This window comes from Labrus mixtus, chromosome 5 (genome assembly GCF_963584025.1).
Source record: "Labrus mixtus chromosome 5, fLabMix1.1, whole genome shotgun sequence".
Classification (NCBI taxonomy): Eukaryota; Metazoa; Chordata; class Actinopteri; order Labriformes; family Labridae; genus Labrus; species Labrus mixtus.
This window is the reverse complement of record NC_083616.1, coordinates 7436539-7462789: the sequence shown is the minus strand read 5'-3', so window position 1 is coordinate 7462789 and position 26251 is coordinate 7436539. Positions and strand designations below refer to the sequence as shown.

At 41.9% G+C, this 26251-nt stretch overlaps 2 protein-coding genes across 6 annotated transcripts in view; one reads left to right on the top strand and one right to left on the bottom strand.

The window, feature by feature from the left end:
* Positions 1–319: 319 nt before the first annotated feature.
* Positions 320–3066, bottom strand: neflb (neurofilament light chain b). The gene is given in 5 exon segments (XM_061037528.1): positions 320–945; positions 1042–1243; positions 1245–1500; positions 1597–1721; positions 1915–3066. Coding segments are annotated over 5 exon segments (1908 nt in total). The 5' UTR covers positions 3052–3066; the 3' UTR covers positions 320–757.
* A 1901-nt stretch (positions 3067–4967) lies between these two features.
* cabin1 (calcineurin binding protein 1) overlaps positions 4968–26251 on the top strand; it is a 48061-nt gene continuing 26777 nt past the window's right edge. The window contains exons 1-31 of one of the 5 annotated variants that reach the window (XM_061037524.1): positions 4968–5134; positions 5667–5723; positions 5879–5971; positions 6084–6197; positions 6851–6985; positions 7130–7310; positions 8506–8635; positions 8713–8862; positions 9214–9521; positions 9648–9828; positions 9911–10044; positions 10137–10354; positions 10576–10648; positions 10959–11146; positions 11232–11369; positions 12681–12869; positions 12966–13208; positions 13324–13477; positions 13575–13690; positions 13915–14076; positions 15094–15300; positions 15437–15582; positions 15769–16030; positions 16286–16456; positions 17919–18008; positions 18140–18300; positions 18397–18605; positions 20760–20825; positions 21555–21734; positions 21885–22285; positions 23526–23639. In XM_061037524.1, coding sequence (XP_060893507.1) covers positions 5721–5723; positions 5879–5971; positions 6084–6197; positions 6851–6985; positions 7130–7310; positions 8506–8635; positions 8713–8862; positions 9214–9521; positions 9648–9828; positions 9911–10044; positions 10137–10354; positions 10576–10648; positions 10959–11146; positions 11232–11369; positions 12681–12869; positions 12966–13208; positions 13324–13477; positions 13575–13690; positions 13915–14076; positions 15094–15300; positions 15437–15582; positions 15769–16030; positions 16286–16456; positions 17919–18008; positions 18140–18300; positions 18397–18605; positions 20760–20825; positions 21555–21734; positions 21885–22285; positions 23526–23639 — 4917 coding nt within the window. In that variant the 5' untranslated portion in view covers positions 4968–5134; positions 5667–5720. Of the gene's footprint in view, positions 5135–5666; positions 5724–5878; positions 5972–6083; positions 6198–6850; positions 6986–7129; positions 7311–8505; positions 8636–8712; positions 8863–9213; positions 9522–9644; positions 9829–9910; positions 10045–10136; positions 10355–10575; positions 10649–10958; positions 11147–11231; positions 11370–12680; positions 12870–12965; positions 13209–13323; positions 13478–13574; positions 13691–13914; positions 14077–15093; positions 15301–15436; positions 15583–15768; positions 16031–16285; positions 16457–17918; positions 18009–18139; positions 18301–18396; positions 18606–20759; positions 20826–21554; positions 21735–21884; positions 22286–23525; positions 23640–26251 lie in introns of all 5 variants that reach the window. The other 4 variants (XM_061037526.1, XM_061037523.1, XM_061037527.1 and 1 more) reach the window with 4 other exon arrangements.

Below are 26251 nucleotides of genomic sequence, written 5' to 3'. Positions count from 1 at the left end.
AAGGTGTAAATAATTATTTAAATTGTTTCCTACTTTTTGTTCTGACCTCTCTGGGACCTGCCCTCTAAGGCACTGTGGGCAGCATGTTCGTGTGAAGGGTGTTATATAAATAAAGTTAAGTTGAGTAAATAATTTTGTTACAACCCCTAAATGAAAAATGATCCCGGGGCTAATTAGCAAGTTAAAGTATCCATCCATGCCTCTAAAAATGAGTCACCGAGCATGAACGAGAGGATTTTATTTTAGCCATTTATTTGCAGTAAATGTTATTTGACACCTAACTGCAAAAGAGGTTCAATGAAAATCCTGAGATCAGCTCTGTGTTGACAAGGCTTCAAGGCTTTATTAGAGTTCAATGCAGCACATCATGGACTTAAAGCACTCAGTGAGGACTGAAGTAAGGCATTTCAATCGGGTTGTTGCACATACAGACAGTTTGTAGGCATGTATTGGTGAGAGTAAAGCACACAGGTGTTTGCAAAAACAAAACATAAATCCCCAAGCAGAATCTCTACTCCAGACAATCATCACTTCCTGCCTTAATCGAGGTTTAAATGAGCTTTTATATTGATTTGATTTCTTGCTGTTACATTGTACGTACATGCTGTGAGTCACTCTATCTGTCATACAGAGAATTTGTCAGGTTGTCTTCTGATTTCCATTTGGTTTGAATGAGAGAAATAGCTCTGTACTTATAGACACCAAAGGTTGACATCTTGAGCTATATGCTAGCAGGTTTATGTTAAAGCTCTCAAATTTAAACATTTTTAACTGATGTTTTTTCTTTATCCTCTTCAGCCACCTCCTCTTCTTGTTTTTCAGATTCGCCATCTCCCTTCTCGCCCTTTTCTTCTTCCTCCTGCTCAGCATCCTCCTCTTCTTGTTTGGAGCTCTCCTCTCCACCTTCCTCCTCATCTCCTTTTTCTCCATCATCTGCTTCGCCCTCTTCAATTAAGAAAAAACATGTAATGGAGGATAAAAAGGAATAATATATTACCAACACATGTGTGTATATTAATTAAACACGATGGCCACACTTACCTTCTCCATCCGCTCCCTCCTCTCCCTCTTCTTGAGCTCCCTCCTCCTTTTCTTCCGCCTCTTTCTCCTCCTCTTTCTCCTCCTCTTCCTCCCCTTCTTCTCCCTGATCCTCGCCTTCCTCTTCCTCCTCCTTCTCTTCTCCCTGCTCCTCCTCCTCTTCTTCCTCCACCTTATCTTCCTCTTCCACCTGCTCCTCCTTTTTCCTCCTCCTCCTCCTCCACTTCAAGAGGGCTGGCCTCGGCCTGCTGTGCTTGACTGGCAGATATTGTCTCCTCTGTTGGGAGTGATGAAGTGTACAAGCGAGAGCTCAGCAGATATGAAGGGGCAGAGCTCAGCTGAGACTGCAGGGAGAACTGTGTTCTTCCGTAGGACGGAGCAGAGTACAGGGCCGGGGAGTAAACGTTGACAGACCCCGGTCCTGCCATGTTCAAACGGTTCTCTTCTCCTTCAAGGAGCTTCCTAACAGAATAAAACACACAAAACAAATGCATGATGTACTAAAGTAACAGTGTTTGTATTCATTTAAATCCCACTGCATTGTAAATACACACTCACCTGTAGGCTGCAATTTCAATATCCAAGGCCATCTTCACATTCAAGAGGTCTTGATAATCTTTCAAGTAGCGAGCCATGTCATTCTTGTTTGCTCTCAACTCGTCCTCCAGTTCACTTATTGTATCCTGCAGGGAAAAGAAAATGTGTTACTGGCACACCCTTGGCTGAATGAACAATGCAGCTCAACTTATCTTCTGGGTATCATTTGGTACTTAATAAATGATATCTAAATCGCAAAGCACTGTCATTTTTAGTTTGAAGAAGGGACAGAGATATTTGCAACCTGGTTATTTATTCAAGTGTTTGTCGGTTGCTCACCTGCATACCAGAGATCTCCCCACTCTGTTTCTCCTCCACGTCCTGGAGTTGTTTTTCTAGCGCTTGATTCATCTCCCTGCAGGCATCAATCTCAAGCGTTCTGCCTTTAAGGAGCCGGCGATATTCTCCTGCTTCATCTTTGGCGTTACGAGCACTTTCTGTGTTGCGAGCAGCTCCCACCGTCATCCCATTCATCTTGCTGCTGAACCATTCCTCGGCTGATTGTAGGTTGTGTTGGGCCAGCTTCTCGTACTGTGCTCTGATGTCACGGAGGGCAGTGGAGAGGTCAGGTTTGGCGACCTCCATCTCCACTGACACCTGTGCACTGTACTGAATTTGGGCCTGCAGCTCTGCAATCTCACTCTCACAGAGGCGTTTCAGGAAGGCCAGCTCATCCAGCAGGGTCCCCACTCTTTTCTCCAGCTCAGCCTGGCCAATGGCAGCATCATCTGCTCCCTTCCTGGCATCCATGAGCCTGCCCTCTGCGTCCTCTCTGCCCAGCACCTCATCCTCATAGCGCTTTTGCAGGTTCCTCAACATGTCCTCCATCTCATCCCGGTGGTACTGGGCTGCTTGCTTCTCATGGCGGGCCTCTTCCACAGCAGAGCGGAGCTGACGGATCTCATGCTCATACAGGCCCCGGATGTTGGAGGGCTCAGTCTGCCTCTGCCTAAGAAGCAGGAGTTCAGTCTCCAGCAACTTGTTCTGCTGCTCTAGCTCATGGACTCTGTCAATGAAGCTTGCAAAGCGGTCATTCAGGTTCTGCAGCTCAGCCTTCTCCTGGGTTCTTATGGATTTAAACTCAGAGCTGACCTGGGCTGCTTGGTCAAGGCGGAGCTCGGTTGCAGCTGAAGACACAGGAGCGGAAAGCACAGAGGAGTAGCTGGAGACTGCTCTGGTGTGTGTTGGATAACTTCTGCGGGAAGATGTATAGGAAGTTAGTGGTGCAGAGTGGCTGATGTAGGCAGACCTGGATCCTATTCCTCCACCAGAGCCATATCCTGAACTGCGCACAACAGCCCTCTTCTTGTAAGTAGATGGAAAGTAGGAGTCAAAGCCGGAGGAAGCCATGACTTGAGAGACGGGATGCTCTATGTCGAGAAATGTAGCTGGGTTGACTGCATTGTGTATCTGCATTACGAAGGCTTTTATAGACCCAGTAATGATTGTGACGTAAGCTTTTTTTTCCCGGCATGCTGACAGAAGGAATTGTTTATGGTGCCAGGCAGCCACTCTCAGCCAAGAGAGAGATGGGGTGGGGTGAGGACGAGCGTGAGGGGTTGAGGAGGCGGGGATAAACCCAGAAGCATCCAGGGACTGCAACAGACAGGGTCACTGAGGACATAATGGTATACTGTTACTTCTGAAAACTGCAGATTGTTAGAATTTGCAGCCACAAATCCTGGCACAGACATAATGCATCTACCATGTTACTGCATAAACTGCCTGATGGAGGGAAAGGGGAGACAAATCTCCCTTTGCTTTGCAACATTTTGTATCATCTGTATGTTTTATTAAAAAAGAATATCAATGACTAATAACTGTCAAATGTCAAACTAAGCCAGTGAAGAGCAAATCAGCTTTAGTTCAACAGTTAGTATAATATCCTGTTTATATATATATATATATATATATATATATATATATATATATATATATATATATAACTACCATACAAGAAGAGGTTTTACAGTATTATAGGATAAACGTTTGCCCCCTAGTGGTTGTCAGTGTACAATGCAGGTTGGACATAAGAAATGCAGGCTATTAATTTATAACACAGACTTTATAAGAAATTATTTATGTTAAGCGTTTATCCTTTCCCCCTGATTTAGCCTACATTAGCTGAATATTTTATGAAGCCATAGCTCGGAGACTGTGGTTTGGGGAAAATGTTCTACTTTTCTGAAAATACCAGGGTTGGCAAGAAATGCGGAGAAGATACTTGACTATTAAATAACAGGTAAAGTGGTGTGCATTGATCACAACTTATGTTCCCCAAAGAAATCAATATTTGCAGTTTCTTGAAATATTTGAAGATTTGTATTCAGAGTTGAAATTGTAAGTTTAATTCCAATGATGACATTTTTTAGGCTTTATTTATTTTATCAGTTTATTTGTCAGGGACAATACATTTAGACATTGTTACATCTAATTAAGATGCAACCGATGCAATCAATCTAGGACTTCTAGCCAGGGCTCATTTGCAGTCCTTGTCCCTGGTTTTGGAAATGACATACAAACATGATACAATAGCACTGTAAAACAGACATAAAAACCACACCTACAGACTTAAATATTGCAGCAGACATAAGATAAGCAGCGACATAGATACATTAAAAACAAAGAGTAAAACACTCATGTACGCTGACAATAGATTGATGACAATGACTAAGCATCAGAATGAAGAACAACATCTGCAATAACAACTATGAACCATCAAAAAGACAAATGAAGTAAAATATACTGTGCTATAATAAAACATTAGTGTTCACAGGTTTTCCTATGTTTAAGCCGTAGTTTCGCCTTGTTGTTAAAAGTTTAAAGTTAGTGTTAAATCACTCCTCCATATTTTCATTGAAAATAGTGTAAGCACAGAATAAAACGTAAAGACAAGCAAAAAATATTAAATATTAAATATTTAGCCTACATAGGAGTATCAAAAACAGAATTAAATTGATATTTTCAGGGTTTCACAAATGGTCAGTGTTTTATCCACTTTTCTTTCATAGGCTGTAAATATTGAGATAATAATTGGCTGTACTTCTGTTGTCTGTCTTCTATTTCTATTTTGACTAGTTGTATTTATTATTATTATTATTATTATTATTATTATTATTATTATTATTATTATATATTAAACTACTTCCATACAAAATGAATAAATTCAAGATTAATTCACCTACAAGTGGACATTTTTATCAGTGAAGACTCTAGTCAGTGCTGTGAAGAAGAACTCAACATAAAACCTGTATCACAACATGTGATTGGTCAGAGAAATACACCCTCAGCATATTGACCAATGAGAAAGGACTTTACTAATTGGCGGGTAGCAGTCTGTCAGGGTGCTGCTAACAACAACAAAGGATGGTGAATAAATGAAGTTTCAAACTTGCTTTTTAATTCATGGCCAGTCGTGACCGCTGTGTGTTTTTTTGGAGTTTAATGTCAACCTGCAGAAACAGTAAAGTTACTAATGTAGCTCAAAGCAGAGCAAACGGTAAGTAATCTGTTACACCCGGTGAAACACAAGCTAACACAAGCTAGCACAATGTGTCTGCTAAATGTAACCACCTAGCTCAGACAACAATGCGAGCTTTATGTTAGCTCGTTAAGTTGCTAGCCTACATGGATATATGCACCACATCTTTTCAGAAATACTCGTTTTAGTCCACAACAAAGCTCTACACTGCAACACAGCTGAGCTAAGTTAACCAGGCTAAATATTGAGTGGTATTGAGGTGAGGTTTAACATGTCTATCTAAAGCCTCTGACAGTGTCTGGCTACATCTTGCTGTCTGGCTTTTTTTTCTGTCTGGTTAGGGTTTATTTAGCATGAAAAGCTGCTACATCTGCACTTGACATTTTACAAATTGGAGAATAGTGCAGACGTGGTTTTAAGGCAAACTGAATGTCAGCCTCCCAAAAGCGAGTCTTTGTCTGGTGTGAGGTGTAAAACATGTTTGTGAAACGTTATATAAGCTCTATAAATGGTTGTCTTGCCTGCTTTTGTCGTTCTGTCTTTTCTATAGACCCAGTCAAAAGCTGTAACTTGTGAATGAGAGGTCTGCTTTTCACATAATAAAATGGTAAGCCCTTTATTTGTTTATGTGCATCTTTGGTTTCTGTTTTAGATCAATACACCTTCTTATTAGACCGACTGTAATATATTCCTATGTCACCAGCTGAGTTGCAAATTTGCTTGCTAGATGGTTGTCTCCTTTTTTTGTGTTGATCTTCCCAGATTCGTATAGCAGCACTAAATGCTGCTTCGACTGCTGCAGACGAGTCCCAAGATCCTCTGAGAAGAAACAAGAGTCAGACAAAAGAGGCTCAGGTACAGACTATACGTAAATACATTCAAAATATAAGGTCTGTCTGCTGACTCAGATATTTTCCTCTGTAGATCTAAAGAAGTTGTCTGTGTTGTCTTTTATTTCTATCCACAGGAAGCAGAGGCATTTGCTTTATACCACAAAGCTTTGGATCTGCAAAAACATGACAAATTTGAGGAGTCTGCCAAGGCCTATCATGAGCTTCTTAAAACCCCGCTGCTTAAAGAGGTTAATCACACAGAATACTTTCCTGTCTAGCTTGTCAAATATATCTTTTGGAAGAACATCCAAATGACAGTTTATCTGACATATCTCACTTCATCACTGCAACACATCTAATTTAGATATTGGGACCATCGCTTTGACGAGTAAAAGCCTGAATCTGATTCAGACTAGTGTTGCACACCTATACAAGTATCACTTTACCCAACTGTTCAAAGGGATACAATGCCACCTTTTAATAATACCAACACGTCTTGTTTTGCAAAGCATCTTTTTGATAGACATGACTTGTTTAAGGAATTCAAAGAGCGACATGTTGTTTAGTGATTGTGATAAATAACATAATTAAAAGCCCACATACAAACAGAGCAGACACCTCCGTTTGGTAGGAGGGTTTTTTTTCTTCTTTGAGTTCAGTCTACTTTAGTGCACCACTGTGTGCAGGCTAGTGATCCTGGGTTTGAGCTTCTATAATCACAAAATGCAAGACCTACAGTTACTGACATTTGTGTGTATTGTTTTTCTAGGCTATCAAACTGAATTATTAAACTGTTGAAACTAGTATTGTGATGGCTCAAATACTGCCCACATACAGGAGAAGAATCTATGTTTATCACAAGCTGTTAATACCAAAGTGAATGTTTTCTCTATTGCTTTAGGCTTTGCCCTCAGACGATCAGAGAGTGGGTCTCAAGCACCCCGGACTGATGTTGAAATATTCCACTTTCAAAAACTTGGCTAGTATGTCTGTATCACGGGAGGACCTGGAGACGGCTATGGAGTTCTATTTGGAGGTAAAACAGTAAAACGTTGCTACTTTATTTTCTCTCTTGACGTTGTTCTTACGCGTGGAACTGGATTTGTCTTTTATTGAACATTTATAATACTGTGCTGAGTGTGGATCACTTACTGTATGTTGTCTTTTGTTATTTTCTTAGGCAGTGATATTGGATTCCACTGACGTCAACATGTGGTACAAAATTGGTCAGGTCGCTGTACGACTGGTTCGGATTCCCCTGGCCCGGCATGCCTTTGAGGAGGGATTGAACTGTAACTCAGACCACTGGCCCTGCTTGGACAATCTCATAACTATGCTCTACACACTCAGCGACTACACCTGTATGTAATACATCATCATAGGCTCTTTACTCTCTGATCTCATTCTCATTCACTGTTTTTGCACATGCACTCCTGTAAATATCTAGATCATTTTAGGAGGACTGTTCCTGAAATTCTCCTCACCTAGCTGTTCACATATACACCTCACAGTGGGACAGTATTCCTGTTGGGCTGGAAGGGGGCGGGGTCTCCTGAGGAATAGAATAGAATTACTTTATTGATCCCAAACTGGGAAATTGTGGCGTTACAGCAGCAGGTTATCCAACACACAATATGAGCAAAAAACACAATGTTAGCAATCTAAACACAATATAATATTAAATACAAAGTAAATAAGTACTAATAATATAAAAATTAAGAATGTGAATATATTCAACCAGGATTTCACTAAGCATTACTAGTCTTAAATAGGAAGATTAAATATGGAAGATTAAATGTAAATGTGCAAAAACAGAGTAGTAAATGGACAGTATTGACATAAGTTAAAGTGCAGGAGTGCAGACATATTATCAGTAGAAACTATACAATATAACGGTGAGTAGACAGACAAATGAAGTGAACTTGAGTGCAGGGATAATTTGTAAATTTAACATGTTCAGAACAGATTACAGTATGGAGAGACAGATATTATCATGATGACAGTTCTCTGCTCGCATGAGGTGAGCTGTTGTACAGAGTTATGGCCTTCGGTAAGAAAGATTTCTTGTATCTGTCCTTGTGACAGCGGAGTTGTATCAGTCAATGAAAGACATGTCGTAAAAAGAACGATGCGGATAAAGTCACAGTCTGCTATAATTAGAATATTTGCCTTTATATCAATGCTGTATGTAGTTCAACGGAAAAACAGTATCAAAAAAAGAGTGGAGAAGAACCAAGTGGTAAACAGAAAACATAATACAGCAGTTTTTTTTACGTGTATGGAGATCGTAGCAGTTGCGTGCATACAGTTTATACGCCGTGCACCGCTTATGGGATGTATACGTCACCGCCCCCTCACACTCACTCAAGGTGAATTCTCGTGATTATATCCTGCTGCTTTCTCAAATCCGCTCACTCAGACTTTCTGCGGAAATATGCCAGGAGTCTGGCAGCAGAAACTCCAGATAATGTCAGAGCGAAAAATGTGATTATTTGCGTTCACACATCTCCTGGAGATAGAATGATCATTAACTGTCATCTGTATTCGTTTCCCCAGGCTGTTTATACTTCATTGCCAAAGCCCTAGAGAAGGATCACTGTTACACTAAAGGTCTGGTGTTAAAGGAGAAAATCTTCAAGGAGCAGCCCTGTCTGAAGAGGGACACCATGCAGATGTTCACGAAATGGTGATAAAGCCACTTCACCTTTTATTGCTCGTCTAGCTGCAGCTTCATGCTCACTGATGTGCTCCTGTCGATTGCAGTGATATGTCTATTCACTACGTTGAAGTGGAGAAGGAGGAATGGGACTCCATTGTGGAAGAGGCGATGGACATACGTAGGCGCAGACAAGCTCTCTCACAGTGTGAACCAAAACCTGACCTAGTCCTCATTCAGCCAATCCACTGCTTCTCGTGAGTACTCTTCCTCTAAGAATAGTTTTTTCCTTCTGTTCATCAGATAACCTCTTCAAAAAAACAACCGGTTAGAATAATCTTAAATACTTGAGCTTTTGTTTTATCTCTTAGGATATACCTATCATACACATTTGGAACTTTCTTTCAAAGCTTGAAAACACAGGAAGGGGATTCAAAATTCTTGGTATAGATCAACTGACAATGAGTTCAAAGTTTTCCTAGATAGAGTTGTGCAAACCCTGGAGGGGATTTAATTTGTGATTTTCACCCTTTAAAAAAAGAAAAAAAGCTTTACACTGACATCTCCTTTTTAAGTCTATCTGAGCTGTGATGGTTTTTGTATTTCAGATGGAAGAATGTGGGTGAGAGCCTTCTTGCAATGTACAAACATCAGACCACATGTGAGCCCCCGCGTCCAAGTCTCGGTCGTAGGATTGACTTGTCTGAGTACCGTGACCCAAACTCCCTCCAGAATCTACCCCAACCCAGCAGCCCGGTCAGTGTGGTCCAGACCACTGTGTTGAGCAGCAGCCCCAGTTCATCCCTGCCACCAACGGCCCTCGCTGAGCCCCCAGTGCTCCCCCAACCCATAATTCAGCCTCAGATTACAACCAGCCAGACCACCGTGGAGATCACCACTTCTGCCCCCCCTGCTGGTAAGTTGCTCATGTAGAGAATTTAGCTCTCCTGCATTTATCATCAACTGTTAATGCATCTGGGTAACCACATTCAGTAAGACTGCATTTTTGTTATTATCTCGTTTCCCTGTTGTATGTTAGCAGCTCCAGCAATGGACGTGTCACTGTCAGACAAAGTGAAGAAAGCAGCTCCGAAAAGGAAACGTGCGTCCGAAGATAGTGGCGAAACAGCCAAGCGACGATCTGCACGTGTTCGAAACACAAAGTGCAAGAAGGAGGAGAAGATTGATTTCCAGGAGCTGCTCTATAAATACCTACCGTCCAGGTAGCTTTGACTCAATCTCACATATAGACTAAACATTGCAAAAACACATTGGTCCAGGAACTGTTTTACTGGTCTGTTTTAGGCTGAGGAAGTTTGATCCTGATAATGATGAAGAGAGTCTGAGTAATCTGGAGACCCAGTGTGACAGGAAGGAGGACTTACAGCCTCTGCATGGGAGTGGTGTACCTGTTGACTCAGTTGTGTACATGGAATCTGGTGTGTAATGCTTTGTGTATATATAAATACATGTACTATACACTGCTGTGCCATATTTCTGTTTCATTAAAAAACTGTGCTTCCGTCTGTAGAACAAACCAATGTCCACAACTTCCTGCTTAATAACATGAGCAATGGTGGCATACTAGAGTTGATGATGCGCTATCTGAAGGCAGTGGGTCAGAAGTTCCTGGAGGGGTGGCCTCGAGGGCTGACTGCTGTGGTGCTGGAAGTCTATCAAAACTGGAGGAAGCACAGCTGTGGTCTTCCTAACCCTCTGCTCCGGGACTGCAGCAACCAACATATGCGAGTAAGTGACAAATCAGCTGGTTCTTCTCTTGATAACTTGAATCTAAAATAGATTGTACACACGTTGTTGGTAAAGATTGATTATCTTAAAGTCAGAGACTCTCGACTGAATAATCAACTTGTTGAAATATGTAATTAATTTGTTTTTTCACCAGAATAGGCCTCTTCTTTTTTTCAGACACACTGACCTTTAATTGATTATTTTATCTTCTACCTGTACAGGACATGTTGACGATGAGCTTAGCGTGCATGGAGTTGCACTTGGAGCAGAGGTTACACAACAAAGGAAAGATGGGTAGGTATTAGTGAGCTCTCTGTTGTAAATTCTGATCTGATTTTAGTATTAATAAGGAGTGCGGCATTATATGAGTCTTTGTCCCAGACGGGTGCAGCTATGTTTGCTGTATATTCCATGAGTAAAATGTCTCAACCAACACTGACTGAAATACATTTTCTTGTTGCTGATTTTGCCTTTTAATATTTGTCCTGATTGGCCTAAAGGGGGCACTGCAGCATACAGATTACATGAAATATTTGAAATGAATTTGTGGGAACAACATTTTTAGTCTTGGCTTGTAGTGATATACTTTTTTTTTTCTGTCAAGTGTCACCAAGAAGAAGCAGCATTGGTCCCAGTAGTGATGCAGCTGAGTCAGAATTCCCTGGTCAGCACTTCGAGGGGGACTTGTTTATCCTGGCTTTAGGTTCATCCCAGAAAGAAATCTTTGAGGAAGACTGGGTGGATGTCATGGTGCGAGTCTACTGGCTCAAAGCTCGGTTCTTGGCCCTGCAGGTACAGATTTTTTAAAATCATGAATCGTTTCGACTCACCTCAGCCAGATGTGACTTCTGAATCTGTCATTTTTGTCTTTTGCCAGGGAGATATGGAGTCAGCCCAGGAGAGCTATGATGTCTGTACAGGCCTGTTGCAGAGCAAACCAAAGAGCCCAGAAGGGAAACCGTACACTATAAATCTGCCAAATCTTCGTGTGGATGCAGCAATCTCGGTGGAGGAGGTGAGTGCAGTGTCTTACAAAATGTACATCTTTAATTTATATAAACACATATCTCAACATACCATTAATGCTTATTTTAACAATAACATTTCCTTCACGAGTTAGAAAAGGAAAATATTGCATTCCATACTAAGTGATTGCAATGGTATGGTAAGGGCCAGATCCACAAAAGGATTACGCTGGTTCAGCGATGTTAAACCTGTGTAATGAACGAAAGATAGCGTGGAATCCACAAAGAACCCACAAAGGGTGAAATGCATGCAAACTGCGCTGCCGAGCAGATAGCGTCCTGGGTGCGCCTGCCACATTTGCATTTATGTAATTTAGGGAATATTCAAAAATTTGGTGCAAAATATCCCCCTTCCTATTCATATAAGCCTTGTCATGCATACCATCTCATCCACAAAGAACAGCACTAGTTGCTAAAGGCAGTTAAAGTGGTGCTATTTAACACGATTTAGATCTGTGTGTTAAATTGGGGAAATTTCTCTTTCTCTCTTTTTTCTCTCTCTGTGCTTACTCAAATAAACGCAATAGGACGGCACATTGCACTCAGCTTGTGGTTGAGTGGCGTAGCATTTATAAGAGATCACGCACACAACCTTTCCAGTGATCCGGAAAACAATTCTGTATGACTCTATGTAATGATCTGTTAAAGTCTGTATAGCTTACTGTGACTATTATTAAAATAATCAGGGTAGAAAATACGTCCTGGGCTGTCAGTGATATGACACGTCATCCAAATCTGTAGAGAGGTTTGGAGCCGTTACGTACAAGGATGCAAGTATTTAGTTTCCCAGAGTTTCCCTTGTGAACACAATTCACTTTCCCAGTGAACACAATTTTACATATTTCAAGTCTGAAGAAGCAGAGTGGGATTTTCTGGCACAACTTGAACAGCTACCAAGGTGCATGAAGAGTGAAAGGCCATTAACACATGAAGATCAATTATATTAACAAATGAGATGTAATTTGTTAATAAAGTTGCTCTTCATGCTACATTAGTTTCTTGAGCTTTTTGACCTCTTCTTGACATTTTTCAAGTTAGGCATCAAAATAAACCTTGACAAAGGTTGTGGATAGGGTGCTAAAACAGGGCAGATTGTGGGTGCTATTTTTGTACAATCCATGGTGCTATTAGCGGGCCCAATCCATTCTTAGTGGATCTGGCCCTAAGTAGTCAAATAATTGTAATACTACATAATAAGAAATAAAAAAACTAAAAAAAACTTTTAGCAAGTCACTCAAAGGGATTCCTACTGTTTGTGAATGTGGATTTATTTTGGCTTTCCTCTTTCCCCCATGGGGCAGATCGACAAAAGGCTGATGTCTCTGGAGCGTTGTCAGTCTTTGGAGGAGATCCAGCGTCTCTTTGAATCTGCAGACTACGAGTCTGTGTGGCGTCTGCTGCAGCCCACTCTTAATTATGGCAGCAGGAGTAAACCTCTGGAGTTTGTGAGCTCAGCACCAGAGCGGCCTGCTCAGCTGATGCTGCTGCAGGTTAGATATGCTTCAACAGTATTGATCTTTGTGTCTTTTGAAAATGTGTGATGGGGGACCTTTTTTTGCCCTCTGACTTTTAACTGTCTGTCCCAGAACGCGCTGTTGAAGCTTGAGGACTACCAGCAGTGTTTGGAGTGCAGCGAGCTGGCTCTTAATGAAGCTCTGCAGCAGCTCAACTCTGGTCCAAACAGCTCTCCCCCGAGTAAGGAGGAGTGGGTCAGGACTATTGGAAAGTTGTTGGATGGCATTGAGGTTTGCTTCACCAAAGACTTGGCACTTCTAAGCAATGTCCCACACTACTCTAGTTTGGCTCGACTGGCAAACAACCTCATTCAGGTAAGAAGAAGCCGAAGAAGACACTGGTTTTCTTTAAGAAATAGTAGAACTAATGCAAAAATCTGAAACAATATGTCTTGATGTAATTTATTGTGTTGTAATTGTGTGTTTTCAGCTGATTGATCTCAGCATGAGTGTTTCCGACGACCCCAAGGAGCCATATTTCTTCTCGGTCCTGCCTTGGATTATCCTGTACCGCATTATCAAACACGAAGAGGCTGCTTTCGACTGTATGCTCCGACAGCATATTTCCGTAGGGGATGATGAAGGTTTGTTGACTTCTTGTTTTCATGCCTTCAGATTTCTTTATGTCTTCCTGTCATGGTGGTTGTTACACCGAGTGACCTTATCAAGTCTCACTTTCAGATGACTCAGACACTCCCATGCTGCCTTCCTCCTTGATGCTTTTGAACACAGCCCATGAGTATCTAGGCCGGCGCTCCTCATGCTGCTACTCCAATGGAGCACTCCTTAAGTTCTTTGTGAGTTTGTTTGCTTTGCACACTTCTTTTTTTGTTTTTAAAGAATGCCTTAGTATAATATGACATTTGAATGAGCAGCTTGTATTTATGCATTTTAATTTGGTTTGAAGTTCTGCCTCTGAAATATGGAATACAGCAACAGTGGAACTGATGTGTGTTGCTTTTTGTTAGTCTGGCTAAATAATTTGGACTATTTGAACAATTTAGTCTTGTGTTTTGTGTAGATTCAAGTTTTGGAAAAAGAGTTTGCAGCCTCATCCAGCACTGACACTCATCCCTACAAAGAGGAGTTGGAGATGGCCTTGGAGCAGTGCTTCTTCTGCCTGTATGCCTACCCCAGCAAAAAGAGCAAGGCCCGCTACCTGGAGGACCACTCATCCCCACAGGTCAGTCTCTTTGATTTATTCTGATATGACCTGTTGCCAGAGCTTGAATCAACACTGATCTCCAGAAGAAGTTTATCCATCAAGTAAAACAGAATTCAAAAAACTATCCAACTTGAGCTCAGTTATCCTATTTTTCATCAAAATGTTATGTAACTTAAAATTTGGAACAAAAAAAACCCCTCCATATGCGGCTAAGCTGGTATTTAGATAATGGCTAAATGGTGTTGAAGAGGCGGAGAACAAGTGAAGAGGTGGTGAAAATGCCTCAAGGCGTTGACTAATTGGTATGATTTCTCACCTGTATTGGCAAACCTACATAAGTGTTTGAACAGAAGCAGACTGCAGATGACGCATCCATGTGCCCTCAGTGACCCTCCCAACGCAGCAGAAATCTGCTTCATCCATTTATGTTGTTTTGTTGCCTCAAAAGGTACACATGTCTGCTATCATTGAAACAAATTGAGGCCGTGGAGTGGCGTTAATGGCATAATAGCATTCATTAACTGAGTGAGAAATGGGAACACATGGAGACAAACAAAGATGCATACATCAGATCTGCAGCATTTATTTATGTTATTAAGCTCATCGTGACCCTTTTCTGTTGTTGCAAAGCTATTTTCTCCTTATCTAAGGAATGCAAAGATGTTTGTTTAAACTGTTTTTTTTGCATACCTGACTTCTGACTGTAGACTGTTTTTTTTGCTATATTCAGATAATGTTGTAACTCTTAAAATATTCAAAAAAAAAAAGGTGATCACAGGATTGATTTGTGCCCCCGGGAGGCTTTGAGGAAACAGTTTCTGGACTCTTGTGTTTTTGTAATGCATGCATCTGGCCACCAGATGGGTGTCATTCCCACAGCTCTGTGAAACAGACTGTAATAATAATCCAACACTACAGTGCTAAAGAAGAGTCCAAAGGAGAACCCAGACCACCGCATTGATCTTGCACTGTGTATTACACTCGTATAAGACAGACTATGATGCTAATGTTTCCTGTGTTCCTCTGTGTTTGCAGGTTGAGCTGCTGTGGTGCGATGCCCTCTTCATGTTCAAGTACTTCAAACCAAAGTCCCTCCCTGAGTTTGACAGCTATAAGACGAGCACAGTGTCTGCTGAATTAGCCAATCTGCTGAGGAGGTTTGCTGGCATCGCCCCAACCAGTGACACCCCCACCCTTACCATGGAGGAAGTGGCAGCCTACATCGAGTGCATGACAGAAAAGGTCAGTCAGGCTCACACTGAATGTGAATAACAATAGTTAGTCCGACATGTTGAAATGATTTACTTCATCTGCAGCTTTGTCACTGAGAATCATCATCATCATAATTAAAAACATGTTGAATTTTGATCTTTTAAAGGCTCCGTGCCTTCCTGAGGGTAGTGCTCCTGCACCTGCGATCATTGATGAGATCTACTACCTGCTGGCTGATTACCATTTCAAGAACAAGGAGCAGTCAAAAGCCATAAAGTTCTATATGCATGACATATGCGTGTGTCCCAACAGGTAGCTCTTTCCTCTTTCCAAGTGTCAACACTAGTGCATGATACAGAAATCATCCTGGTTTGTTTTTTGTAATTTGTGAAGGTATATTGAACCCCATTTAATCTTAGAAAACGTACAAATACATCCTCACTTATTTTACAACTATATTTCCAAAAAACAACTTTACATGAAATCTGTATCTCTCAGGTTTGACTCCTGGGCAGGTATGGCTCTAGCAAGGGCCAGCCGCATCCAAGAGAAGCTCAACTCCAATGAGCTGAAGAGTGACGTTCCCATATGGAAACACTCCCAAGCAGTGCTCAACTGTTTTAAGAGGGCCCTGGAGATAGACAGCTCCAACCTGTCTCTGTGGATTGAGTACGGTACCATTTCATATGCGCTGCATTCATTTGCTTCACGGCAGCTCAAGCAGTGGCGCAACGAGCTGCCCCCAGAGGTGGTTAAACAGGTGAGAGACAAGTTGACATGAGCAGATAATGTTGTTGCTGCTCATCAGTTTTGTCCTGTCACTTCATGTTAAGTCTGCGTCTATGTCATGTTTGCCATGTAAGAGTTAAACGGATGTCACATCCAGTTATTTAACTTGTTCCACATGTGAATTCGCTGAAGAGTAATTGATCTGTCGCCTTGAGCTAGAGTCCTCATGAAGCCCCCACTGTGCGTGTTTGTGTCCCCGCGTGCTTGTCTGTGTGCGTTGTTTCAGATGGAAGAAAGGAGAGACTCCATGTTGGAGACTGCGTTCCAGTGTTTCCAGGGGGCTTCACGTTGTGAGTGTGACAGTGATGAAGAAGAGTGGCTCATTCACTACATGCTGGGGAAGATAGCAGAGAAACGCAAACAGTCTCCAGTGGAGTATCTGCAGCTTTACAAAAAGGTAAACAACTTCAGGTTATGAGTTTCACCTGATATTTAGCAGGGGAAATCAGTCAAAGATGTTTGTTTAAAAATCAACTCTGGATATTAATTAGTCTGGCATCACATAAAAATAGTCCTTAGGCCATGTTCACACTTGACTTCTTTTTTCAACTACCTGCGCCTTTTTTTACATACAATGGAAAAAGGAAAAAGGATGACGCCTTTTTAAAAAGCGGACGCCTTTTCCAAAAGCGTTGTGCCCAATGCCTTTTTCATTTGAATTATTTCAACTTTTCAGAAAAGCGCTGGGTGATGTCAAGCGCCTTTCTGACAGCTGACCAATCAGGACGAGTAGTAACCTACGTCCCTAGTTACCTGTGCCCAAAAACGGCAAACTTCCACCAGATATATGTGCATTGCGTGTCCGCTCCGGTCTGTTAAGGGTCCGTGCATCCTCATCCGTCAACACCCACCGGCTGCGTTCTCAGTCCGCAGCACGGAGAGCACAGCCGGACAGCTGGAGTACGGAGACAAAGGAGTTTCTGCGGTAATTTTACAGATTCACTGGCGACAGGCAGCACGAGATAATACGATGTTCGTGGTATAAAACTCAATAAAAACCTTATAAACACATAAACAAACACACAAACGGTGGTTTTTCTGAACCGTCAAAACAGAGGGTTTTATTCTGAAAATAAACCGGATGTTTTAATGTTGTATCGGTGTCTGACTTCCCGTCCTGCTTGTTCTTTTCTGTGCTAAATTGATGCGTTGTGTTCTGCGCGGTTGCACCGCAGACTAGATCCCGTTGTTAAGGTTACAGAACACTCGCACATAAGCGCTCAAAAGGCGCTGAAGGCAGCGTTTTTTTTCTGAAAAAAGAAGTCAAGTGTGAACACGGCCTTACTCTTCAATTTGAGACATTGCGTCTAAAAACGCTGAAATGTGACCTGCATTCAGTGTTTGTGAATCAAAAGTCTGGATTAATGCACAACCCAGCACAACAAAAACCAAACAAACATACCAAAGAAGAACATTTCTCCTTTAAATCAGAAAAGTAAGAAGGTCATTTTTGAATGTAACATCTGAATAAAAACCTTAGTGTAATTCATCAGTGATCCTGAGACGGCAGACAATTTTCTTTCTCTCCATGGGGTTGTTTCATAATCCGCCTACAGAAACATAGACCGCTGCCCTTCCACCCTCGCAAGATGTTTTTTTTTCCTGAGACAATGTACGGAGTTAGTCATGTCTCTGTTGTTCTGATTAGATGAGTGGAGGCAGATGGACCTCCATGAAACACGGTGTCATGCAGGTCAGCATGGACTGAGGAGAGCTAGTGTGAACACTGCTAACCATGATTTCATCACACATCTTTGTCCTCTACTCCTTACTGCGCTCCTTCCCTTCATTTTACTTGTTTATTCATATTGCCAGATGATTGTGTTGAGCTGTTGCTTCTTTGCTCTTTATGTTTATAGGCAGCAAACTATCTGCATGAAGAAGCTGCCAGGTACCCCCGAAAAATCCACTACCATAATCCCCCCGACCTGGCCATGGAGGCCCTGGAGGTAAACTACCTGTGTCTGGAAGCTTGATAGTTCCATCTTGAGCCACATTGATTTTGTCATTAGTATTTAAAGACATTGTAAACATGACTGTGGACCATAAAATGTCTTATTCAAACCTTTTTTTTTTCTAGTTGCATTTTCGTCTCAGTGCTACCATGCTAAAGCTACTGGAGGGCGAGCAGCCTGATCTGGAACATGAGCTCTTGTTCAATTTGCTGGTTGAGGCTGCCACTGGGCCGTTTGCCAGGGGGGAAGAGAAGAGTATGCCGAGCATGCCCAGGTCCAATGAAAAGTAAGCCTCCGACATATAAACCAGCAGGAATAACTAAAACGCATTAAACTACATGGCTGACCATTTCTCTCCAATGTTGTTCTCGGTTAATTGCAGGGAGAAACCGCCCTCCATGATGGATGAAGACTTAAACTCGTCTGTGTGCATAGGGAACACCCACAGCTCCTCCCTTCCGTCAGCTGCCACCCCAGGTCTCACATCCCCTCCTTACGTGGCCACGCCTTTTGACCACGATTACGCCAAACGCAAAACACTCCGACGGCAGCAGTGGCAGCAGCAGCGGCATGAGGAGCAGCAGGCTGATGGTACAGTCCCAGTCGTAGACGCTGTCTCAGGGGTTGGGCTCTTTGCCCCTTCTGCTCTGGGACAGGAAGCCCACTGGGGAGCGCTCAGATCGCTAATCACCATGCTTAATGGCTTTGGTTTCAGTTACAATGATCCCCTATGCACTGGGTGATTGGGATGTGGTGAAATGGGCAATATGGCTGCTGATTATTTGACTAATTTGCTATGCCTGACAAAGCAGCAGTGTTGGAACAAATGGATATGAAGATTCAATTTAGCAGAGAGCGTTAAGACCTCTGCGTGTATGAATGTGTAAATGTCTGTGTGATAGTGTGTGTGCGTGCTAAATTAACATCCATTTCTAGTCGCTGCTTTGAAATTTCGCTCCTTACAAACCATCTTGCCTCTTCTAGTATTTTACAATTGTTGCTTTGTTGTTCCCGAAGACGATGACATCAAGGGGAAATCTGTGCAGCATTGAAGGTCCCTGTGTCTTCAGCCTTAATCAGCTGCTGGCGATTGGTAACACACCACACAAGCTGCTAATTCTCAGTGATCCTCATTGTTTCATCACTGTGTGTTATGTGCAGTTGGTTGAACAGTACGGTTTGCAATGAGAAGTTTGTGCCAGTTATAAGAAAGATACAGAAACTTGGAACAACAATTGAGCCAGACACTTGCAAGCACCGAGTGTTTTAAAACAAGCAGCCTCAGACATGATCACATCTTCTAAAACATTCATAAGAAATAATTTATTCAGTCAAATAGAAAGTCAATGGAGGGTAGTCTAGTGTTCAGTGTTTACACATTAGGTGTCACTTTAAGACTGAAGGGATGATGTAATGTTTGTGTGAAACCAGCAAAATGCTTTCTCTTCCCCTGCTTTGAATTTACAGACAAGAGAGAGCTGTGTCATTCCTTTTGTGAGCAGATAGAAGAAAGGACATTTGTCATTTTTAAAACACTAGTTGTGTGTATTGACGTGACAAATGAACATCATTAATTTAACTTACTGTATGTACATACAGAAAAATTAAATTTTTGCTATATGCACTTATATCGTATTTGTATAAAACTATGCCTGAGAAGGTGCTTTTGTTTCATAATATAAAGGTAACTTTAACATATTTAGACATTGAATATGTAACAAACACTGAAGCAGCAATGCCATTCTGATGAAAACAGAAGTGGCCATTCTTTCCTTGTGACTAAAACAGTGACATCTGTTCATCCTCCATGTGTCATGTTTAGCTTTAATGTCCAAATAACGCAGCCATATTGCCCATGTTGCCAGTTTTGTCGCCCTTTCCAGATTCCTTCCTACCTACCTACCTACCTACCTGCCTGCTACCTCTTTGCCTGCTTGCTTTTACCACCTGCTTTGCCATTGATGTGCATGTAGTTCAAATGGGGTGAATGTCTCTTCACGACTGGACAAAGTCAGTCTTCTTTATCACAGCTCACTGACCTGTCTGGTGGATCATGTGTTCCCATATTGTTTCTGTTCGGTGTGGGCTTAATTTGACACAGAGTCAAACTCCCTGGAGATACTTCAAAGTCTTAATCGTGTGTTTACTATTTTTCACTAATTTTATAGAATTGCCAATTATGGTCAATTATTATGAAAATGCCAAGTCATGAAGAATGTGGCTGGCCTCTTATTGGCACACAGCTGAGACAGATGTCAGAAAATACTCCATTGTGCACATGTTTGCTTGTAGGTGTCCAATTTTTCTGTCTGAGTCCTGCTACGAACTCATTAAGGTGACAAGACTGTAGGGCCTGATTCAGACATGACCAATCAAATCATAATTTTGACTCAATGATGATCTCCTGTTCATCATTCGTCTGGATTTCAACCTTGTGTTTTCTTTTGATTGCTGCTCTATTGACAGTTTAATAAGAGATCAGTTGTGTCTTGACTGCAGTGCTGAAGAGGCAGCTCAATGTTTTATCAATTGATCGTATCACAGGCCTTTCTTATTAAGTCTAATAGAGACACTACATGTGCTGTCTGTCTGAATCAGGTTCTACAGTTTCCTGGGGAGTGGCATTAAATCTGTTCTCTGTTTTCCATTTAAAGTAAAAGAATATAAAGATATTTCAAAGTATTGATTCAGAGATACAGCTTTTCTTGATAATATTTTAAAACCAGCTCCCCATATCTCCAACAGCCTCACCAGAGTTTGACCATGATTACTGCCTGCCCAGGTCTGCAATGTGGCTGGCTTCCCTGAATGGTACTGCTCTCCAAACCCACCAAACTCTTTGTTTGTGATCAGAAATTAGGTGCATTCTTTGTAGAAAGCACTAAATACACACTTTTGATTTCTACACAAATCTAGCAGTATTGTACAAACTTTGCTGTTGTTAACTTATGACTGTGATTCTTTTGAAAAGTCTCTTGAGTGCATTATTCACTGAAATAGCAAAAGCTTGTAACCCTCTTGATTGTGTTTTTTACCGTTCCCTGCCAAGATTTTTTTTTTTTTGCTGAGGCTGCACAACACAGCAATTAGGAGGACTGCTGGCATTTTGATTTTGGACCACTTACAAAAACAAACCCTCTCTCCTTTATAACAAAGCGTCATTGGGGATCCACTAATAAGGATTCTCTGGCTCATGACCTATTTTTCATAATTGCATTATTCCCCTCGCACACAAATTGTGTGTTGAGTGTTTGACAGTTAAAAACAATCACCAACAGCTTGAAAAAGACCTTCACAATACGTTAACATGTGCAACAACACATTGTGGATAATTTGTTTAAATTCAAATGTCCAGCCAGAAATGTAATTGTCATCATTAGATTTAAAAAAGGAGTACATGAACCCCATATATTGGACAGAAAAAAAAATCCTAATGATGTCCATGATACCCCTTTAAGCAGCAGCTATTTGTTTCTATCTGGGTCCATGCAATTGGCAGCATGACCCATGTGTGTTTTTTCTCTTTTATTGTTTTTCCAGAGCGGAGTCAGGACAGTGAGGTGGTGATGCTCTCTGACTCCAACTCCACCCAGGACGCCTTCACAGACCCCGCCAGCTCTCAAGACAGCAGCCACAAACCTGTGTCTGTGAAAGCTTGTTCATCGTCATCAGAAAGCACCACACCTGTGAAGGAGGGGCAGGCTGCATCCGAGGACACAGGTACACTCTGTTTTAAATGACATCTTCCCTGTAGCATTGCATTGTTTTATCTGGTTGTTATGAATGTATAGGACTAAATAATGAAAGTGTATTTCACGCAAAAATCAGCATTTAAACGCCCTAACATCTTTGATTTAAATCCTTCTTTAGCATCACATATAGAACATTCTGGCATCCAGGTGGAAGAAAAAATCATCCAGGAAGTAGTGGAATCTGTGGTGGTGACACTTCCTGAGACTTCAGCCCCAAAGGTCTCCGCAGAGCCTTGTCCTCTTCCTGTTCCTCTACCTGTCCCAGCCACACCTCCGAAGCCAGCCCCCTCTCAACAGTCCACTCCCCAAACACCAGCCAGCGAGGGAAAGAGGAAGCCAGAGCCCCCTATTGAGGTGATCGAGGTGCCCAAAGCGCTTCCTACAGACCGTGCCGACCAGAGACGGATGCTGGTGGACATGTGCGTTCGCGCTCTCTTCCTCTGCCTCGGCCGCTTTCCTCAACACTACAAGAGTCTGTACCGCCTGGCCTTTTTCTACAGCAACAGCAAGACCCATCAGGTCAGTCTGCTCTTGTCAACTAATGGCAGCACTGTATGTTCATTGTGTTTCAAAGGTTAAGTCATCCATTTAACATACACCTATAATCACTACCCCCCGAGCATTAATAGTGACATTTACAGAAGATGGGCTCGCTTTCCCTAAAAGTCACTCGAGCACTTTGCATGATTTTTTTTAAGCGACAGACATCTCAGAGTTGCAATGGTTATTGTTTTTTGTTCCTTTGGTTTTGTGGTGCCTCTTGAGCTCTGCGGTGACACACGAGTTGCTGAAACAGCTTGTGTTGGCTCTGAGGCTCTGTGGGCAGAGGTGTGCGTGGGTGGTAGCTCAGTGCTCTCTCAGCCAGTTTGGCACAGGGAGGTTGCATTGAGCTTTACTGCGGTGGCATCCTTCTGTCAGCTCTCAGTTTTGTCGAACCTTTAAATTAAGCTTTTTTTTCTACTTAATAAGGTTGAACTGGGCGTAGAAAAGTTGTTTCTCTTTTAGATTTTTTAGTTATCTATCATTATACCTCGACAAGCATCATGGGTTTCATTGCTCCCTTCTTTAAAGTATTTCTAATTTGCTACGAGGCTTAAGAAATATTTGTTCTAATTAACGTCAGTCACAAGCCATGCGATTAGTAAGTTCAATAAAGATAATTTCCCTGAGGCTCGATTCAATGTTGTATAATTTTTGAGGCAGTGAGTTAGTACTGTGTTTTTTTGCCTGTAGTGGAATAAACAGCAGCCCGGATGAAAACAAATGCACCCAGGTAGTGACGCTGACACGGCCAGTCGATGTAATGTTGTTTACACAGGTTGCTCAGCTGCCTTTACAACCTGTCACATCAAGTGTTAAAAGCCTCTGTGCCCCTTTTTGTTCTCAGGAAAAACCGCTTCACTCGCATTGACTGCCAGGCTTTATCCTCACTCCAGGAGAGGCTGCCTGTAATTTCATGGCATAGCCTACTGGGATTGTGAAAGATAACAGGAAGTGGCGTTACCATTGCTATCTTTTTAGACATTGTACAGGTGTAGACACTGATTTGTGAGTCACTACGGTGTGAAAGGAGCTCTGCATTTTGTTAACAGTTTCTGCTTCTCTTTTCAGCAGATATTAAACACTACACGCTTAAATGCATCTGTCATCAAGTTTGTCTTGATAAGGCAGGGATATCCCAGTCTAATAAATACCTAGATTAAACTGTACAAACATGTATGGTTTTTTTTTTCAATTATGTATTTATTTCTCTCCACAGAACCTACGATGTGCCCGAGATGTGTTGCTAGGAAGCAGTGTCCCATGGCAACAGCTGAAGCACATGCCAGCACAAGGACTTTTCTGTGAAAGAAACAAGACAAACCTGTTCAATGTAAGTCAACATCACCCTGCCTGTTGCGCCCCCCACCCCCCACCCCCTCGCTGTCATTATGTCACCACACATTACTTAATACATTGTTAGAACATCCGTCATCACTGGGTTTATTGGCATACAGTTACAGCAACACCAAAAATGATTAAGGTATCATCATCTTTGTTGACACATCGCATGCGTAACCAAAAAAATAATTTATCTTTCCCATCACATAAACAAATGGTTTCTCAAAGTGGCCTTGTTAGACCAGTATTGTGTAACAACTGGCTTGGTGATAAAACCAAGAGGCAGTATGTACCTGTGCACCTCGAAGTCAATGCACCTTTGTTTTCCGGTTACCTGATGGGGTAAACAGTAACTATCACAAGGCCGGCTTATGGGTGTAGTATCTTAACAAAGTATCTTTTATCCCTGCACATGCTTTTTTTGAAAGCTAGACAATGCAATAAAAAAAAGCTTGGCTGGGGGCGCTGGTGGCGCAGTGGTTAGTGCGCGTGCCCCATGTATGGAGGCCTTGGTCTTCCAAGCGAGCGGCCCAGGTTCAAATCCCACTTGTGGCTCCTTTCCTGCATGTCATTCCCCACTCTCTCTCCCTGATTTCCCACTCTATCCACTATCCTATCTCTCCATTAAAGGCACAAAAAGCCCAAAAATAAACCTTAAAAAAAAAAAAAAAAAAAAAAAAAGCACGGCAGGCCAAAAACTTTACAAAATGGACTTGAAACACAGTATGTCATGTTCGCCCTCTAGATTCCAGCTTTATCGTAAAACATAACAGCAGAGTAGCAGCTAATGGAGACTACCAGAGGAAGAACCTGGGAAGTGTGTCCTCAGTTTTGTGTCTAATAAGCTGTCTGCATTTTTGCTGTGAGCGTATGATCGGCGTACTACAGTCAGGTTTACCCTTGTCACACATCTTATTCACATAATTCAATTGGATGCACTAAAATCAGCTCTAAATAGATCAGCAGATACAAGCGCTGCTATAAATGGAGTCACACAGCAGGAGTTTTTTTTTAAATTATCTGCCTCTCAGAATTACAAGGCCTCTGTTGGGTTCCACTGGAGGAGATTATTGTCGGACTCTTTCATCTGTTCTGCATGTCAGATTATTTACCTCTTTTCACTAGAGGCTGATATTATGTCATGTCAATGCCAGCAGAAATGGGCTTACTTTCTGACGTGTTCCTTGTGTGATTTGTAAAAGCTTTATTGTTCAGACTTTTGTTAATAAGCGGATAACATAAGCAGAGCGTCACATCATGTCTGTGCCTCGTATCACTCAGTTTTCAGTGCATGTTGTGGCTGTGTATTTCATTTTTATGGTATCATTTTTTGAGTAAGCTGTAGAGTCAAATGCTGCCTTCAGGGAGCTTCTGGTAACCGGGCATAGAAGTGATGTGGGCCAGGGCTGAGCTGGAGCAGAGCTCTGCAACGCTCTGGCTCCCACTGGGTTCTCACAGAGCCCCTTCTGGAGGCAAACCTGCCACCCTGGCATACCAACTGTCAGAGCTTTACTGTTCCTCTCAAACCAAGCCATCTCTCACTCAAACACAGGACAGCACAAACCCTTCTAAATAGTTCTCAAACATGCCTGTTTCCACTGTGTCAGAGTTCTGGCTACTTTCACAAAAGTTGCTGAAACACATTCCAGTATATAGCCTGCATTTTCACACTTTATTTTGTTAGCTTAATAATAAGAACAGCTGATACAAGCTTTCCAATTTGAAAACCTACAGTGACCCATTGTTTAGCTCACAGTAAATTTCACTCAGAACCCTAACCCTTCAATCAAACTTTAACGTACATTATGTCAAATGTGCCGCCAGGGGGCTCTCAATCAAAACAATAACAAAAGATGGCGGCGAGGCTCGCGGGGAATCATGGGAGTTCTCTCTGCTACTCCCTCATTCCCCCCTGGTAAAAACGAACTCCGTATTGACTGTAGTCAAGATGAACGGGTGAAACCGACCTGAGGAAGAAAATATGTTTACTGACGATGTATCAAAGTATAATTTACATGACGTTTTTAACACAGCAGCAAATACAGCAACAGTACAGCAGCTTTCAGTAGCAGCTACTGCTAGCTTATGCAACGGTCTTTGACGTAACATCCGGTGTTTCCTTGGCAACGTTAAACATTTCATGTCTGTCATGGCGGCTCATCATGGCGACTGCCACGACAAGACAACTATAAAATTATGTATTTCTCTGGCTTTAACTGTTGGAAATATTTGAAGTGAAGTCAATTCTCAACAAAAAGTTATATATAAAATAGGCTTAGTCAATTTGTAATTAATTAAGATATTTGAATGTAAACATTCACAAACAGTCATAAAATTCTACATACTATACCTTTAAACATTTCATTTCTTAAAGCTTGAACAGAAAAAAATCCCACACACTTCTCTTTCTAAGCATCACTGATTTTGGTCCCTCTGAACCTTGGTTAAGTGGGTCAAGGTTCAGAGGGACCAAAACGTTGTGATTTGTTTCTAATAAATCTGCGATTCTTAGCAACAGTAGTGTGTGGGATTTTTTCTTTTCAAGTTACAGTTTGTTGTCCTACGCACCTACTTCTCAAGGTAGTTGGATGTGCGAAGAGAGAC